The sequence below is a fragment of the Ictidomys tridecemlineatus genome, chromosome 12 (assembly GCF_052094955.1).
Source record: "Ictidomys tridecemlineatus isolate mIctTri1 chromosome 12, mIctTri1.hap1, whole genome shotgun sequence".
Taxonomy (NCBI): domain Eukaryota; kingdom Metazoa; phylum Chordata; class Mammalia; order Rodentia; family Sciuridae; genus Ictidomys; species Ictidomys tridecemlineatus.
The window spans coordinates 96,784,599-96,802,287 of NC_135488.1; the positions used below are offsets into that span (position 1 = coordinate 96,784,599).

General features: G+C 31.3%; 1 protein-coding gene across 4 annotated transcripts in view; it reads left to right on the top strand.

Moving 5' to 3' along the window:
- The window catches only part of Memo1 (mediator of cell motility 1), a 110,572-nt gene extending 97,966 nt beyond the window's left edge, over positions 1-12,606 (top strand). For 2 of the 4 annotated variants that reach the window (XM_078029430.1, XM_078029431.1), the window contains 2 exons: positions 10,180-10,284; positions 11,937-12,606. In XM_078029430.1, coding sequence (XP_077885556.1) covers positions 10,180-10,284; positions 11,937-12,068 — 237 coding nt within the window. In that variant the 3' untranslated portion in view covers positions 12,069-12,606. Of the gene's footprint in view, positions 1-10,179; positions 10,285-11,936 lie in introns of those variants that run through there. The other 2 variants (XR_013429109.1, XR_013429108.1) reach the window with 2 other exon arrangements.
- Positions 12,607-17,689: the final 5,083 nt, after the last annotated feature.

Here is a 17,689-nt window from a genome sequence, read left to right on the forward strand (position 1 = left end):
TATGTTATACTTAGAGCTGCACTTTCCAAAATGGTAGCTATTAGTCACATATATTTATTGAGAACTTGAAGTATGGATAATGTGACTTGAGATATCATATAAGTGTAAAACGCATACTGGATTTCAAATACTTCAAGTGAATAAAAAAAAATCACCTCAGTAATGATTTTTTAAAAACTTGATTACAGGCTGGGCATGGTGGTGCATGTCTGTAATCCCAGTGGCTCGGGAAGCAGAGGCAAGAGGATCAAAGCCAGCCTCAACAATTTAGCAAGGCCCTAAGCAACTCAGTGAGACCCTTTCTCTAATAAAATACAAAACTAGGGCTAGGGATGTGGCTCAGTTGAGTGCCCCTGAGTTCAATCCCTGGTACCATCCACACTCCTCCCTTTAAAAACAAAACAAAACAAAAAAAACTTGATTGCATTATGAAATTATAATGTCTCAGGTTATGTTAAAAATATATTAAAATTAATTTCACTTTTTTCATCTTTTTAATGTGGCTACTAGAAAATTTTATTAAATATAGGAGACCTGCATTATATTTTAATTGGATATTGCTGTTTTAGAACACAATGATAGTTCTGGACGGTGATAAACATTTAAAAATCATTGGTATATATTCAGTAGATGAAAAAAAATGTGAGTTACTGCCATTGTCCAGAGGAAATAATGCCAGTGTCCAGAAGGGAGTCTATAGAGTAAGAAGTAAAGGTTAGAGGAACATTGGGGAATTATATTTGTGAGATGATAAAGGATAGCATAGTCAAAGGAAGACCTTTAAAGATAGCAACTGAAATCACTTCAGAATTCCCAGTAATGTTAATTCCTTATTTTAGGTTTCAGATTTGATTGTCAAAATAATATCACTTATAATTCCTATTTCTGCCTGGCTGACTTTGTTTTTATTCCTTTTGTTTGTTTAGGAAGGAATACCTAAGCAACTGGGCATCCTCAGTGGTAGAGTCATGCTTTGTAGCATGCATAATGTCCTGGGTTCATTCCAAAACGTGAGGAGGAATGGCTGTGGATCTGTGAAATATAAATTATTAGTGATATACATTAGTTTTCCCTAATGTATTATCTTTATCTTTATTTGGGGGCTGAGGTTGTAGCTCAGTGGTAGAGCACTCGACTAGCATGTGTGGGACGCTGGGTTTGATCCTCAGCACCACATAAAAATAAAAAATAAAGGCATTGTGTCTAGCTACAACTAACATAAAATATTAAAAAATATTATCTTTATTTTGGTTAGCTAACTATATAGTAACTGATCTTAAAATGTGACTTAGTTCTAAAAAGTTTGAAAGTAAATAAAAGTCTTCCTGGTGGTGGCTTTTAGCAGGTTCAGGTTCACACTAAATTTTATAGAAAAGCAAAACTTATTGCACCACACCAACAGGAATAACTCCAGCTAGGACATTTCCATTGGGATATCTTATAAACAGCTCAAACTAAACAACTTTTTCCTGGTAGTTTTCTGTTCTACTTAAAGACTTTTCCAATTCAGTTGATGGCAACTTGCAATTTCCTAACTGATCTTTTTAGACCTGTTCTTGTCATTTTCTGTCTCAGGTAGGAATCAAAGCATTTCTTAACTAAGTTAGATTATGACACTCATCTGCCCAAATCCTCCTATCATATTTTTCTCTCTAACATTGCCTCATTTCAGTCAGAGTAAAACCTAATGTCCTTAGAATGAGTGACCTAAAGGACCAAAATGATTAGCAGCCCCATTTTTTCTCTTACCTTTTTCCTTCCTTCACTCTCCTGTGGATACCCGGGTCTCCTTACTATTTTTTTTAATATAAATTTTTAGTTGTAGATGAACACAATACCTTTATTTTATTTTATTTTTATGTGGTGCTGAGGATCGAACCCAGTGCTTCACACTTGCTAGGGAAGTGCTTTACCACTGAGCTACGACCCCAGCCCCACCTTACTAATTTTTTTAAGAATTCCATGTATGCATTTTAGCTTAGTGACTTTTGCCCTTTTTGCTCTTTTTTCATTTATTTACCTCAAGTCTTTGCTTAACTCTTAGCCTTCATAGTAGGGTATTCTGGCTCACCATATTTAATTTTGCATTCTGTGTCATACCCTTCCAGCATTCCCTGTCTACCTATGCAATTTCGCATTTTCTTGTAAGAAACTAAACAGTTTACTTATTATATTTTTGTCAGGAAGGGCTTAGAAGAGTGATAAGAACATAAAGTGCTTACTATTTTTTTAAATGAAGGAAAATCTTTCTATATACATATACAGTTAAAAAAACATGAGTATCCTAACTGTGATATGAAAGTGAAATAAAGGGAAGTAATTTCTGATAAATTAATATATTTTTTCAAATACACAACTATATTAGAAGACACAATGAAGTAGTTGGATGCCATGCATTGTGTCATTAATTCATCAACAATAAATACAAATTTACACAGGTGTTATGTTTATTACTCAAATTACTATGTGACATTGTTGGGTGACTTGATTTTCCAAAATGGTAAGTTAGTAAACTTTATAAATAAAACAAAGTACAGTCCTTAACTTTATACGATGGTTCAATTTTGTAAAACTTTTTCTGTTGATATATAAAAATGAAATTAAGATGCAGGTAATGAAGCATGTATTTAGCCTAAATAAACATGTCAGAGTTTTATGGATGGAGAATAATTCTTTATGTATGGAACTGTCGTATCAGCATTCTTAGAATTTCATAGAATCTGATAGTATCTTTTGATTATTGGGACAACCAAAAATATGCACAATTTTTCATTATGGTCTTTAGATAAACAGTTATTTTTATACCTTACCAGCTTAAAATTTCTCCTCAGTACTTATTATGTACTTGACTTACTATTTGTTATTTTGTTTGGTACCTGCGTCCCCTATAATAGGGTATAAGCTTCATGAGAATAGGGACTTGTCGATTTTGTATCCTAGTGTCTGCCAGTGGGAGCTCAGTATATATATTTCTTGAATAAAGAGATGAATAAATGGGTGGAAGGGAAGATGAAAAATGAAACTGAAGATTCTAGAATAGCCTATTTGAAGGATTTTGAGTGGGGAAGTGAGAAAATCAGATTGTCTTTGAAAAGATCATATGACTACATTATAGCAAATGGGTTGGGGGAAGTCAGAGAAGATATGTGCTGACCAATTAGGTAGTTCAGATGAGAAATAATGATAATTTAGATAATGAGTGGGATTGTGATGGTGGAAGAGAGGTATAGAAGTGGAGATATGCTTCATATTTAAGAGAAAAATGACAGAACTTGGAGATGGATTGAACTTGGTAGTTTGAAGGATGTGTTGAGGATGACTCTAAAATCTTTTGCCATGATGCTGGTTGAATGGTTCTCTTCACTTAATAAAAGCACAAGAAGAGAGGACCAAAATTTTTATGGTCAGGAAGGTCATAAATTATATTAGGGATATGTTGTATTGTTATTTCCTTTATGATATCCAAGTGGAAATACCAGTCAAGTAGGCATTTGGATTTTCATTTTATTGATTATTTCTTCAATGCATTTATAGTCTGAGGCACTTGTAGAGGAAGCACATGTAGCCTACGCTATCAAAGAATAGAACTTTTATTCTAATTGGAGGAAACAAATATTTTAAAAAAGAAATGTGGGGCTGGGGCTGTAGCTCAATGGAAAATTAGGAAAAGAGGTTAACAACAACAATAATAAACAGGGGTAGGGCTGGGAATGTAGCTTAGTGGTAGAGTACTTGCCTAGCATGTACAATGTGTGGTTCATTTCTTAGCAACACACACAAACACACACAAGGACTATTATAAAGATATACTATAATAAAAGTTACTTAAAGCTTGAATTGTTTGTTTATGGAATTATCAGTTTAGTATTTTTCAGACTGCCGTTGACCACAGAAAATTGAAACTGGAAAGCAAAACTGCAGTTAAAGGGAGATTATTCTAACATGGTTGCAGGTGGTGAAGAATGCTGTACAAAAAATGTTAAGGAATTTTTGAAATAGTAAATTATTTGAGACTGCTTTAGATTGAGTGGTTGGAGAAGGCCTCCTCTGAGGAGGAACACTAACGCAAGATCTGAATGATAAGAAGGAACAAATCAAATGGACATCAGAGGGAAGAGCATTAATGACAGAAGAACCTGCTTGTGCAACCTGCCCTTAAGATGGGACAGAGGTTGGTGTGTTAAAAGAAAAGAGAAAGAGCCAGTCTTCAGGGGTATAGGGAATAAGATGACGAGTGGTACAAATAGTGGTAGAAGAAGAAGTAGGTAAGGATCAGATACTATGGGGCTTTATAATTAAAAGTAAGAAATTTATTACACAGTAATGAGTGCAGTGATGTAATTTATATGATATTAAAGGTCACTCTGGTTGTGTGGAGAGTAGATTCTACAGGAAGATAAGGAGTGACAATAGGTCATTGGCAACATTTTAGGAAAATAATAATTTCATCTGGGGTGGTATTTTGTAGAGATGGACCCCTGCACCCCTGCCCACTCCGAAAAAATGAAAAAAATTAGATAGAGTTGAGATCTTTTAGAAAAAAGTCAACAGAGTTTTGCTAATAGGTTGTATGTACTGGTTTGAAGCTCACAGAAGGGGTCAGGACTAGAGATATAAGTTTGGGAGGTCTTAACATGCCAATAGTAACTAAAGCCAGGGCAGATGTGAGATAGCAGTTTCAACCCTGAAATCACCTGAATCAAACTGAAATTACCTTTGGAACTTTTTTGAAATGTTGTCCATAACCGCCCCTGAAAATCCCCATTTAATAGTGTATGGCAAGCAATTTTATTCTATAGGTGAATTTGAACTGGCCTACTGTGGCTCCTGATCTGTTAAAATTATAACAAAAATTTTCTAGCTGGCACGGTGGCACACAGTGGCTTCTAGAGGCTGAGGCAGGAGGATTGTGAGTTCAAAGCTAGCCTCAGCAAATGGGAGGTCCTAAACAACTCAGTGAGACCAAATAAAATCCAAAGTAGGGCTGGGGATGTGGCTCAGTGGTTGAGTGCCCCTGTGTTCAATCCCCATACCAAAAAACAAAACAAAACGTTAAAACAAAACACAATTTTCTATTCATCTTCTCTTCCCTTGTTTTCTATGTAGCTTTTAAATCATTTGAATAATTAGGCCGCACTGGGCAACACATAATTTTGCAAATGTAAAAATTTGTAAATCATTGAAAAGCATTCTTTTAGCACAAAGATGTTTTCCCCTAAACATTGGTTTACCTAGGGCTCTGAAGTCACTGAATATATATCTTCATCCTTTGGAATACTGAAATTGAGGTCACATTTGATAATGATCTTTGTTTCTCTGTTTCATAAACATCCCTTTTAACACTTTTTTTTAACTCTTTGTTTTTTGTCTTTACTGACAATTTAAAGGAATTAGCTCTTTTTATATTCGAGACATACCTGATCAGCAAGATAGTTTCCTACTGTGAAGCAAAACAAAAATGTGACATTTACCCATTGGCATTTTTCTTATAACTTCTTAGGAAATTGTTGCTGTTTCTGCTTAGCTTAGATTTTTTTTTTCAACTCAAAGGTGTAAATTATATGTAGTAGAATCAGTAAGGATCTACAGCTTGTATCTTTCAGTTAAGTCTCAGGTTGACTTCTAAGTCTGCATCTGATTAACTTTAGATGTCCAAAATTAGATGTTCGGAAATTTTTATTTAAGTAGTCTGGAGTATAAATTCAGAATAAATAATTTGGGTATTTGTTTCAAATTAATATGCTTGAATTTAATATTTGATTTAACATTTGTTGTGGAGTTGATTTTTGTGATTTGCTTATTGAAATATTTTAATTTATATTTAGAATTTTAAAATGTCTCAAAAGTGTTCTGTTTTTGTATTAGCATACTGTTAATTCAACTTATAAGTCAATTCTGGGAGTTAGAATATATGTATCAAAGTAGTGGATAGCTCTAGATATACCTTATGTGTGTTTATACAAATATCTGTGTATATTGACCATTAGGCAGAGTTATATAATGTATTGTCTTTAATTGTTTTGTGTAAGTAGATGGGGAATATACTTTTGCTTATTCCTTTTCCCAGAGGCTATTTTGTTATAAATAAGTAAATTCATTTGAGAACCAGTATCTTAGTTCCTGTATCTATTTTTTTTTTCAGAGAAAATATAGTTGGATAGTTCTTTGTGTAAGTTTTACCAAAATGTTAGCAATTTTGAATTTTGACAACATTTGGGTATCTCTAATTCAAAAATCAAAAATCTGAAATGTTCCAAAATCTAAAACTTTGTGGCCAGCATGCCACAAATGGAAAATTTCACACATTGATCTCATGTGATGGGTCACAGTCAAAAGGCAGGCACACTAAAAGTATTGTATAAAATTGCCTTCAGGCTATATATAAGAGGTACATAAAACATAAATGAAAACACTTGGATATCTCAGAAATTATGCAGAAACAAAGACATACATATATGAAAACAAAATATATCTTCGAATGTAGTTAGGAAAGGGTAAGAAGTCATAGTATAAGAGAGTTAGATACTGAAAGTCTTTTAATTTATTTTTGCTTAGGACTTTTTTTTTGGTAATTAGCATTTTGCAATTTCTGTAGTTATAGTGACCTTAACTTTTGAATTTTAGATTATTTACAATATTATGCTTATTTACACATTTTAAATAAATAGTCATATGTTATTTTAACTGTATGACTTTTTTGGCCTCCACCAAAGTTTTATTCAGGCAAATTATGATTTGACAGGGAGAATCTGAAAATGTTCTTGTAGTCATCCATTATAACTTATTTTCTTTCCAAATTTATTAGTTACTTTGAAAGTCAGATAATTTTCTTCCTTTCTTACTGTTTTGAAAGAAAATTGTTGATAGTTGCCCAATCATGCTTCTTTCTCTTAAACTTAATCTAATACCTTCTTTAGTAGGTTTTATGATATTATCTTTATGATAGTGGTTTGTTAATATGTTGCTTTTTTCCCATAGCATAATTTCACTAAGATTTTATCTTGATGTCTCTTGAAGAAATTAGAATATTTCCTTGTCCCTAAATGTGTATTCATTCTCAAACATGAATGTGTAGCTCTACTTTAAAATGAGTTTACAGTTCTAATAATAATGAATGATGTTTAATTATGTTGTCATTATTAAAATACATAATTTTTATTCTTATTTCTTGATTGTCTTTAAAACATTTGTTACTCTGTTACTTGAGTGAGAGATACACATCTGTAATAATTTTTAAATAGCTGTTTTATTAAATGTAGATAAATGGGACAATATTTGTTTTCTTGAGAGTCCTGAATTTGCAGTTCTCTCCAGTTATTACTGCCTGTTCAATTTTGGATTGTCACTTGGGACTTAACATCACAGGCTTTTACCTGATACTTGGAGAGTCAGCAAAATTGTAAATTCACTCTTCCTATGATCAAAGTTAGGGAGTTAACTTTAATTTTGAAAATTTCTTGGTAAAACTGCTAAATTCCATACTATTTTATACTCTTTGTGATAGGCTGTTGGTGTTTATAATGTGTATTTTTAAATTAAAGCTGAAAGGACAGTTTCTCATTTCATATTCCATATTAGTTTATGTGAACAATCAAGCTTTTACTGTGGGAGATTGTTGCCTGGACTTTAAATCCTGCCTTCTAGTATTTTTAGGAATAGGAATGTTAAATCAGCATAGTTAGGGAAGCCCTTAATACTAGCATTTTAATTTTCTTGGAATCTTGGTGTTCTAGTAGTTTCATAGTTATGAATAGCAAACATAATTTATATACACACGTTTGTCAGTATTCTGTATTAAGCAGTGGGTGTTCCATTTCACAATTTTATCATCATTGCTTTTGTTTGCATACTTCACAAGTTTTTTAATTGAGGAGGTTCACCTATGAGAATACCTGTAATTATTTGTATTCCTCCTTTAATGGTATACCTGTTAAATCATCACATTTGTCAGCGATTTGAATGTAATAGAATTGATTCTTGCTCTGGTAGATATATAACAGTGTAAGAAATTAAAATTTTAATACATTTAGTTCCTCAGTTTTTATTATCTCAAGTTTTTAATTTTCCCTGTTGTAATTTAACCAATTTATCTTCATTTTGAACTTTTTATTTAGTAAGTCTTCTCTATATTTATAACTCTTTTTATCTTTCTGTATAAGGGTATCTCGGTCAGATACCTGGAATTCTTTTTCCACTACAAGTGTAATCATTAGTTTTCTTCTTTTTAAGTTCAAATCAGTATATAATGTAATGGATTTGTTCCAAATGTGTCTGGAGAATTTAATATTAAAATGTATGTTGGAATTTCAGTGCCACATAATTTATTAATGAGTGAATTCTATTTAAGGTAAGCTGTCCTAGACTTCAATCAAGAGCATTGAAAGTTCTCTTACATACCAGTTTTCGCTATGTGAAAATGTTTAAAGATGTTTTAGTATGACTCTTGTTATATGGTGTAATGAGTCAGAGTAATCAATGAAAAAGATCTAGGATCTTTTTATGCCTCAGTTTTTCATCTCTAGGAGAGTGGTATCTTAATTATCCATATTTATGGAAGAGATTTGTAATTCCATCTCTATATTACTACTTCTTAGTTTAGAAAGTATATGATGTGATTGTTTTTATTACCAGAATTATATTAATTGCTTGTCTTAGGTTTAACTTTTAAGTTAGTTTGTAGTTCTCTCAGATGTCATTGTTGTCCTGGAAGCCCTGTGGTTGTCAAGGGAAAACGAACTTAGCAGTAAAAACTGGTTGTGAACAGATCTGAAATTGGCTGATTGATGTGCAAGCAACTCATAGTTCATTATACATGTGTATGCTTCTGTGTGTTATATTTTTAGAAAAATTGATAATGTGTGAAGGACATGAATATATTCTGAAAATAGCTTCTTTTTAAAATTAATTCTTGAAGCTCCCTCTACAAAATTTGTATGTCTTCTGCTGATTTTTTGAGGTGAATCTTTTTTTATGGCTGTTTACATCTGTGCTTTCTATAGTGTACTTGTTTTGTGAAAACATGAAATAAAAATTTAAAAAATCATATAGAGTATACCAATTAAATCTTTAGTTAAACCATCATTTACATTTCTCCCAGAGGATTAATACAGTTTATTGAATACAGATGTAAAGTGTTGGATCTGTAAAACAAAATAATAAGAAAGTAACTTGTAAAAAATTAGTGAGAAACAGTGATTTAGTTTTTTTCTGCCTGACTTAGTGAGTTAAGGTTGTTCTAAATTAATGAAATATAAATATGTTATTTGAATGTATTTAGAGAATATAGAATTTAGTATGAACAACACAAGTGTTCAAGTCATGGTGGTGGTTTTAATAGTAGTCTAAAGAATTCCAAATTAAAATCTTGAAAATAAAGCATTCTGGTTTAAAGTATAAAGAGAAAAAAAGTTTTCCTTTTTAAAACTGGTTCATAAGAGACTTGTGTTACTAAAAGCCCTCAATCTTTTGAATTTTAAATTTGTTAATGATTTTCTTAGTTTGTGGTATTTTCTTTTTATCAGGTACCTAGATGATTGCTGGTAATTTAAAATACTTTATACACATCGATTATATATGTTACAGAAATAGAAATAGTTAAATTATAATTAACTTTTGATTTTTCATGCCAGTGACAGGAAGAATCTGACATTTTCAACAGTCATAAGTCAAAATAAGTAAATTTAATTTTAGATTTTTTTTTTTCTTTTAAGGTTTTTGAGTCAGGGTTACCCAGGCTGGACTCTGGCTCCTTGGGTTCAAGTGATCCTCCTGTCTCATCCTCCCACATAGCTGGGACTTCATTCATGTGCTACTTTGCTCAGTTTTAATTTTATATCTTTATGTGAACATTTTCAGCAAATTTACTTTTGTAAATTTTTTTATATAAGAAAAATATAAAATATTGAAATGTGTGAGGATTATGAACTAAAGGACAACTGGCAGTGGTGGTTTAGAAACATACCTGGAGGTTAGAGAAAATGAACTGGAATTAAAAACTTTCTATCAATAGAGTTAATTACAATAAGATTATAATTGATGAATGAGTTTGGTATTTTTATAAGCATAATTTAATATATTTTCCTTGTGTCTCCTAAATTGAAAAAAGAATCATGTTTAAGTTTTAAAATATAATTAGGAAATAATAAATTTTGTCCTTTTTCTTTTTCTTCTTCTTTTTAGGGAATGAGTATTATAGAACAATTAGATCCTGTATCTTTTAGCAATTACTTGAAGAAATACCATAATACTATATGTGGAAGACATCCCATTGGGGTGTTATTAAATGTGAGTATCCTTAGGAAGCTTTTTAAATGTGAATAACCTTAGGAAGCCTTGACTTAAAATATTCGATCCTGTCATGTTTCAAAATATGTCATTATCATGGTGATATATCATATCATCATTTGTTTTATGTACATGTAGTTATTTTTTTTCTTAGTACTTTTAACATAATTTTGGATTTCTGTTCTTTGGTTAGTTGAATAAATTTATCAGTGGGATATACGTCACTACTTTGTTGAGTACAAAACAATAAACTACTTTTCTGTTAAATATAGGAAGTTGTTTAGAGAGTCATGTCTTCTCTTGACTCTCTGTTGATTCCAATAGGTTCTTTATAAATATAAGGTAAAATGACTTTATAAAAGATATTAATTTTTATTTTTTAATGTCCTAGATTATAAAAAATAAGTGAAAGCTCCTGCTCTTTTGTTACGTTTCAAATTAAAGTCAGATAAGAAGAACAGACTCCAACATATTAAGATGGAAGTGGCCAAGATTTGGTTTAGAGAAAAGCAATAAATGTCTTGTGGCTTTTTAAAAAACTAGTTTTATTAATTATAGAAAGAAGCAAGGTGGATGATGACTGATGTTTAATTATCAAGAACATGTGTGTTTTGTCTTTAAAAATAAAAAATGATAATGCTTATTTAATTTAAAAGATGATAGGAGGCAGAAGTTTTGGTTAGCTGGGTTTTAGAAATATATTTAACATTAATTTCCCCTAAATAAATAAATAAATAGTATGGACTTTCTGAAAGAAAATTTAACCTATTATCCTATTGCCCCAATGTAGAACCCTATAAAAACTTAAATTGAGCAACAAATATATCACGGTAATTTTGAAATAATTGAATATTTATTATGTACACAGAATTGAAAACTTGGAACATAGTGGGTTCAGAAATAAGAGAGAAGAGATATACTCAAGAAGTAAGAGTGGGCTCATTTGCTTGGAAATGTAGAGAAATAATGGAGCAGGTAATATAGTCCAGAATAGTCTAGGGTAAGACCTTAAAGTTAGTGTTCTCTAATATGATTTGAAAGCTAATGTGGGTTTTTCAGAAGATGTTTTCTCATAATAAGTATGGATTGACCAAAAGAAAAGCTGTCAAGAACTTAAAACTAATTTCTGAAGCTTAAGGTAGAATAAACTGCACTAATTTCCTAAATTCTGAATTGAATGAAGAAAAATTTATAAATTATATGATGAACCCAGTCTACATTTAAAATAAAAATTTTAGCATAGTTCTTAGATCTGTAACTTGATTGGTATATGTTTTAAATTTAGTCAAAATTAGACAAAAGTAGACCTCCAATATATTAAGAAAGAAGTGGCCAAGAATTTGTTTTGAGACTAGTGATAAATATATTGTAGCTTTGAAAAAAAGTGGTTTTATTAATTATGGAGAAAAGTAAAGTGGATCATGACTGATATTTAATGTTCAAGAAACTAAAGAGTTTCTTTGAGAGAAAGAAATAAGCAGTCCTCATTTTTTTTCCAATTTAATATCAGGCAATGAAAGAAATTTAAGAAGTCTAAGCTTCACTCACAATATGAAAAAGTCAAACTATTAGTACATTCAGAGTGCTCACTTTTTTTATCTGATGTCCTATATGATGTCTGTCATAACCAAGATTTTTTTTTTTCCCCCTAGGCTATCACAGAGCTCCAGAAGAATGGAATGAATATGAGCTTTTCCTTTTTGAATTATGCCCAGTCAAGCCAGTGTAGAAACTGGCAAGACAGTTCCGTGAGTTATGCAGCTGGAGCACTCACAGTCCACTGAAGCTCTGAATCCTCAGGGATGCCACCTGCACATACTCATACTCTGTCTGGGGTCCCAGCCTAGCCTCTACCAAGATATTGGTTCTGGTTTGGGGGGGGATTCTGAAACCTCAAACTAATAGAACTTTCTTCTCTTTTCTAGTAGGTGTAGTCCTTCTTAATTTCAGTTCATTAAAAAATGCTTTATAGTTTTGGGCAGTGGAAGGAAGGCTGGCATCAAAAATATTTTGATTATAAAAGGTGACAATGTAAGGCCCAGTTGTGGCAGACAGATTTTTGAAAGTAACTTGTAAAGCATTTACCATATCCTAAATTTGCACTCTTTGCAGACTTGTGCACATATATTCCGCTTTCAGAATAGTTTTGCAAATTGTACACAAACAAACAAAAAGGGGTGGAAGCTTTTTAATAAAGAAATTGCATTTATAAATGATCTGTATTAGAATATAATAAATCTCCAGTTATAGACAATTACTACCCATATTGTACAACAGATACCTTCTATTTTAGTTGCTAATAAAGGGCTACACAACTCAAAATAGTCTGATTTAAACTTATTGCTCTGTGGTATATGAAAATTGTTTTTTATTAATTCCATCTCAGAATTGTTAAATATGGTAATCCCCAGCTCTTATGTAAAAATATATTAGGATGTATTTTATATTTTACATATTTATGTGATATTTTTTAAATCACAGAAATGAGAGTTATATAATTTTAAAGTTAACTTTTAAAATTACATTCATTTGTCTTTTTGTGTGTGACATCCCTTTATGTCATTACTATATTGTAATAGAAAATAATTCCACGATTGGTGAAAGAACATACCTGTAGTCCTTTACTTCAAAGATCATGTTTGACAGTCTGCAAATGAGGAAACATTGAAGAGTGGTGTTAGTGATTTTCAAATCATTGCAGACCATACACTGCTATACTTTTGTAGTGTTTTAATCAATTTGACCCTTTTACTTGAATTTTTAGTAAGAAATTATTAACAATATCAATAATAACAACAAAAACCCACTGGACTTAAACTTTTACAATTTTTGTTGTTATAATTTTTGGTGCGGTTCTTCCAACTAAAATTATGGTATGGTATTGTATTTTTTTCTTTTAACACAGACAAATTCTAGATACTTTAAGGAAAAAAAAAGTAATTTATTCACTCACTGAAAAAAAATTTAGCTACCATTCATGTTCTATATTATACTTATTTTAGCACAACATTGGGTATCCACATTATATTGCAGAGTGCTTATATCTTCAATGTTATGCCAAAATATAGCAATTTTAGATTCCTTGCACCAATTGTACTTAAAGATTTGCATTCTCATTTATTAAATATCAACTCCCTAAACTCAGGAATGAAATAAAATACCATTACCTTTTGGATTCAAAATTACGCACCTATATATGTGTAGAAATTGTAGTTTTCCACATTAGTGATTTGTTTTTCATTATTTAGATATACTTTTGAGAACCATAAATATTTATTTTTTGTTTAATATACATTTTAAAAGTTTCCAAATTGAGTACAGAATGATTTTTTAAAAGAATGTTTTCTGAATATCATAGAAACACATAAGCATTTTAGAAAATTTGGAAAATATTGAGAAGTGTAAAGAAAAGGAAATATAATCTGTAATTTTACGGCCCAGAGATAATACTGTTAATATTTTTCTGTGTTTTCTTTTAGTATTTGTCTATGCTATTTACATGTATGAATGTGTGTATATGTGTTTGTATGGGTGTATAATAACAAAATTAAGATATTGCTGACCATATAGTTGTTTACTCTGTTTTTTATAGCCTAACATCATATCATAAGCACCTACTCCTGTCTTTGTAAATGGTTTTTTAAAAATGGATGGCTACTATTCTGTTGTGTTCTATGAAAATGCTATAACCAGTTCTCTCTTTGGGTGTTAGGTTGTTTCTAATCTTTCACAATTTTATAGTGGGATGGACATCCTTATGTATAAAATTCAAGTTCTATATTAGACTTGGTCTCTAGGATATAGTTATAGGAATAGAATAAATAGTTTACATAGTAATAACTTCTTAGACTTTTTAAAACATTGCCAAATTACCCTTCAGAAAGATTGTACCAAATTAGCAGCATTGGGTACCCATTGTGGTGCCCCTTCACAAACATAATTTTTTTGATCTTTGACAATTTGTAAAGAGACTAATTGGATGTTTCTTCAATTTTATTTTATATTATTTTACTAAAAATTGCTTCCTAGTTGATCATTTACTCTTCTGTACTTTTATAGTTGATTGATTTTAAAAAAGACAAGAGGATTGCTGAGGTTGAGTGGCGTTAACAGTCCTGCACTTTTAAAACTAGAATATTTCAATCTTACTCTACCCTTTTGTGGAACATGAGCATATCTTTTCTATGTAATTATGAAGTAGAAGGAATTCCAAACTGATAGTTGAATGTTGGGTTTTAGTTTTGTCTCTGCCCCTCGTTAGCTTTCTCAACTATTTCATGTCACATTGGAATTTTCACATCTGTAAAACATGGAGGTGTCTCAAAATACTTTGATGTTGTTATTTCATTTTTTAATAGATTCTGGTGTCATATATGTTAAATAGCTACATGATTGAATTAGATCAGAGGAATTATCTTTTGACTTCAACTCTATGTAGGTGAAAATGAAAATCTTGTTATTTAACTTAAAAGGGAAATTAATTTGCATTATTTAATGCAGTTAATATTACCTAAATTGTTGATCTTAAGCTTTCCTATTTTAAGTGCCTTTAAAAATTTTTTTATATTTCAAATTTAAGATGTAAAGGAAATTATTAGTAGTTCTGTACAGTTGCTTCTTTATTATGTATTTTTGAGTTGTTGGCAGCAGCTTTTTTTTTAACCATAAATTTCACAGAGCAGAATATTCATGGATTCTTTACTGTCCCACTAGTGGGTCCTTGAGAAATATATGTTAAAGATTAGGTCAGTAATCAGGTAAGTGCTCAGTCTTGGGTGATGTTAAATCTTGTACAGAGTAGAATAAAGAACTAGCCAGATGTTCTCGTGTTTACATTTACATATTTTAATGTGAATATTGGTTTCCTGAACTAGTTAATAGTTATTGTTCTAGATCTCAAATTTTGCCTTGGAAGCAAATAGTTCATTCCCCTAGATTAGGGGTTGGCAGATGTTTCCTGTGAAGGATCAGATAATAAATATTTTAGGCTTCACAGGCTCTATGGTCTCTAGGTACAACTCTTCTCCTTTGCCATTGTAGTACAAAATTTGTAGTGCAAAACTAGCCATAGACAAAGTGTAGTCAAACAAATGTGAATATATTTTAATAAAACTTTATTTACATAATAATGGTGCACGGGATTGGCCTGCAGACCATAATTTGCTGCCTGTTGTCCTAGATTGTAGTTTGTTTGTTGTTCAAAGTTAGCTAAAAATCGAAACTACAACAAGTGATTTTAAGTTTATTCTTTTCAACCATGTCTTGAGTTGATGCAGTCTAATTGGATTTGAGTGTTATGATCACAAAGGCAAATGGAACCCAGTATTGAAAACTAGGTCTTTATTTGCTGAAATCCATTGAGTTTACTTTGCTGACATATTAATCAAAAGGAAGGATTAGTGGAGATTGTTACAAATTCTTTATTTTTTATTTTGGTTCTGGGGGTTGAACCCAGTACTTGTGCATGATAAAGTACATGTACTACTGATGAGCTACATCCTTAACCTGTTGCAAATTCTTTAAATTATTTTAAGTTTTGGCTACCTAGATAATAACAAAGGATAGATCAAATGTACCTTTTGATCTACCTGAGTATTTTAGGACACTAGACCAATATTTTTTTAAAAACTATGAAATGTGAGAGTTTATTTTGTTATATGGACTTTTGGAAAAATAACTACTATCTTCTATCATTTTATTTAAACAATGACCCCCATCCCCCCACCCCTCACACTATTAAGGAATGTCTTAAACTCAGAATAAAGGAGAGTACTTTAACTTGAATAACGTTAAGTTGATAAAAACAATTACTACATTGTTACCTTCTCATTTATTCAGTATCACTGCGAGGAAAACACATACCTCATCAAGTGATAGTATCTAGTATATAAAGTGGCACCTGGGAATAGCTGTGATATAGTTGTTGAAAAACCTAATGTAGTTGTAAAGTGTTAACAGTCATAAGTCACATGCATACTGCTGTTTAGACTAAAAATTGCATCCTATTAGGTTAAATTGTAAGTGCCACATAGTAAGAGGACCACTATGAACTGGAGTGTCAGTACAGAGGCAACCAAAATGATGAAGGCCTATGTGAAGAGTAGGATGTAGTTGAAGAAATTTGTGATATTTATTTTGGAGAAGATAAGTTTAAGGAGAGGGGGATTTCTTTAGATGTTTCAATGATAGTCAAATATAAGAGGAATAGAATCATTGTGTTTTATAGATAGAAAATTAGGAGTAAAAAATAATGGTTTCTGGTTCCGCATATAATGTACTATATGAGGCTTTCTAGTAATGAAAATTGGCTCTGTCCTCATAAACCATTGGAAATATTCAGACAAAAGCTAGGTGAGTGATTCTCAAAGTAGAATTCTCAAAGTAGAACTAATAAAACTTCAATATCACCTGAAGATATTTTATAGATGCTTATAACTTTAATAATTACTATTATATATCACTGAGCTAATGAAATTAGTACAAATAAAATGGAATTTACCAGGGGTTGGGGTTGTGGCTCAGTGGTAGTGCGCTTGCCTAGCATGTGTGAGGCACTGGATTCGATCCTCAGCTTCACATTTAAAAAAAATAAATAAAGGTATCGTGTCCATCTACAACTAATAAAGAAATGATTTTTTAAAAATAAAATTTATCTCGTATAAAACTTAAATTATTTTTAAATAAAAATAATTTTAATTACTTATCACTAACTTTGAACAGATTATAAGTTGAAAAGATGATTATCACTTGATGGTAGAGCCTTACATCAATTAGTTCATTTGTTTTAGTTAAAACATTTAGATAGAAAACAAAGTTCTGGCTATTTTCTAATATAAATTGATCTTTGAATAAGTGGCTACTTTCTTAAACAGGTGCTTCTTCAGTCTAAGACACAGCCATATCAGTAGCAGAAAAGGGTGCTGAAAAAAGTAACTGTTTTTGTGTCTTGATGTCAGAATATTTGGAGGAAAACCAAAATCAGCTGGCAGATAAAGTTTTTCCTGTTGTTTTTCTGTTACTCTCAGCACACAACCTGCATGTATGACTGAGTGGTGTATGGCATGCCATCATTAGTGACCATGCTTCACATTCTTATAGATGCTCCCTCAGGTAATAGTGATAACTGAGACCTCTGCCTCCTTAAGGTTGCTATTTTGGGTGGATTTTTTTTGCTTGTCTTATCTCTACAAGTTCATTACTACTATGTGAAGAACTTTATAGTGTTTCAGATTTGTCATTTATTCCAGGGTTTTCTGTGGATTCCAGAGTGGTTTAACCTAGATGTATTAGATTATTCTTCATGTGTGGATGTGCAGAGGTATGCTTGCACATTCAGAGTTTTGGTCATCACACTATGAAAATAATGGGGAAAAAAGCCAGTTTTTTTGAAAGCCATAATATAATG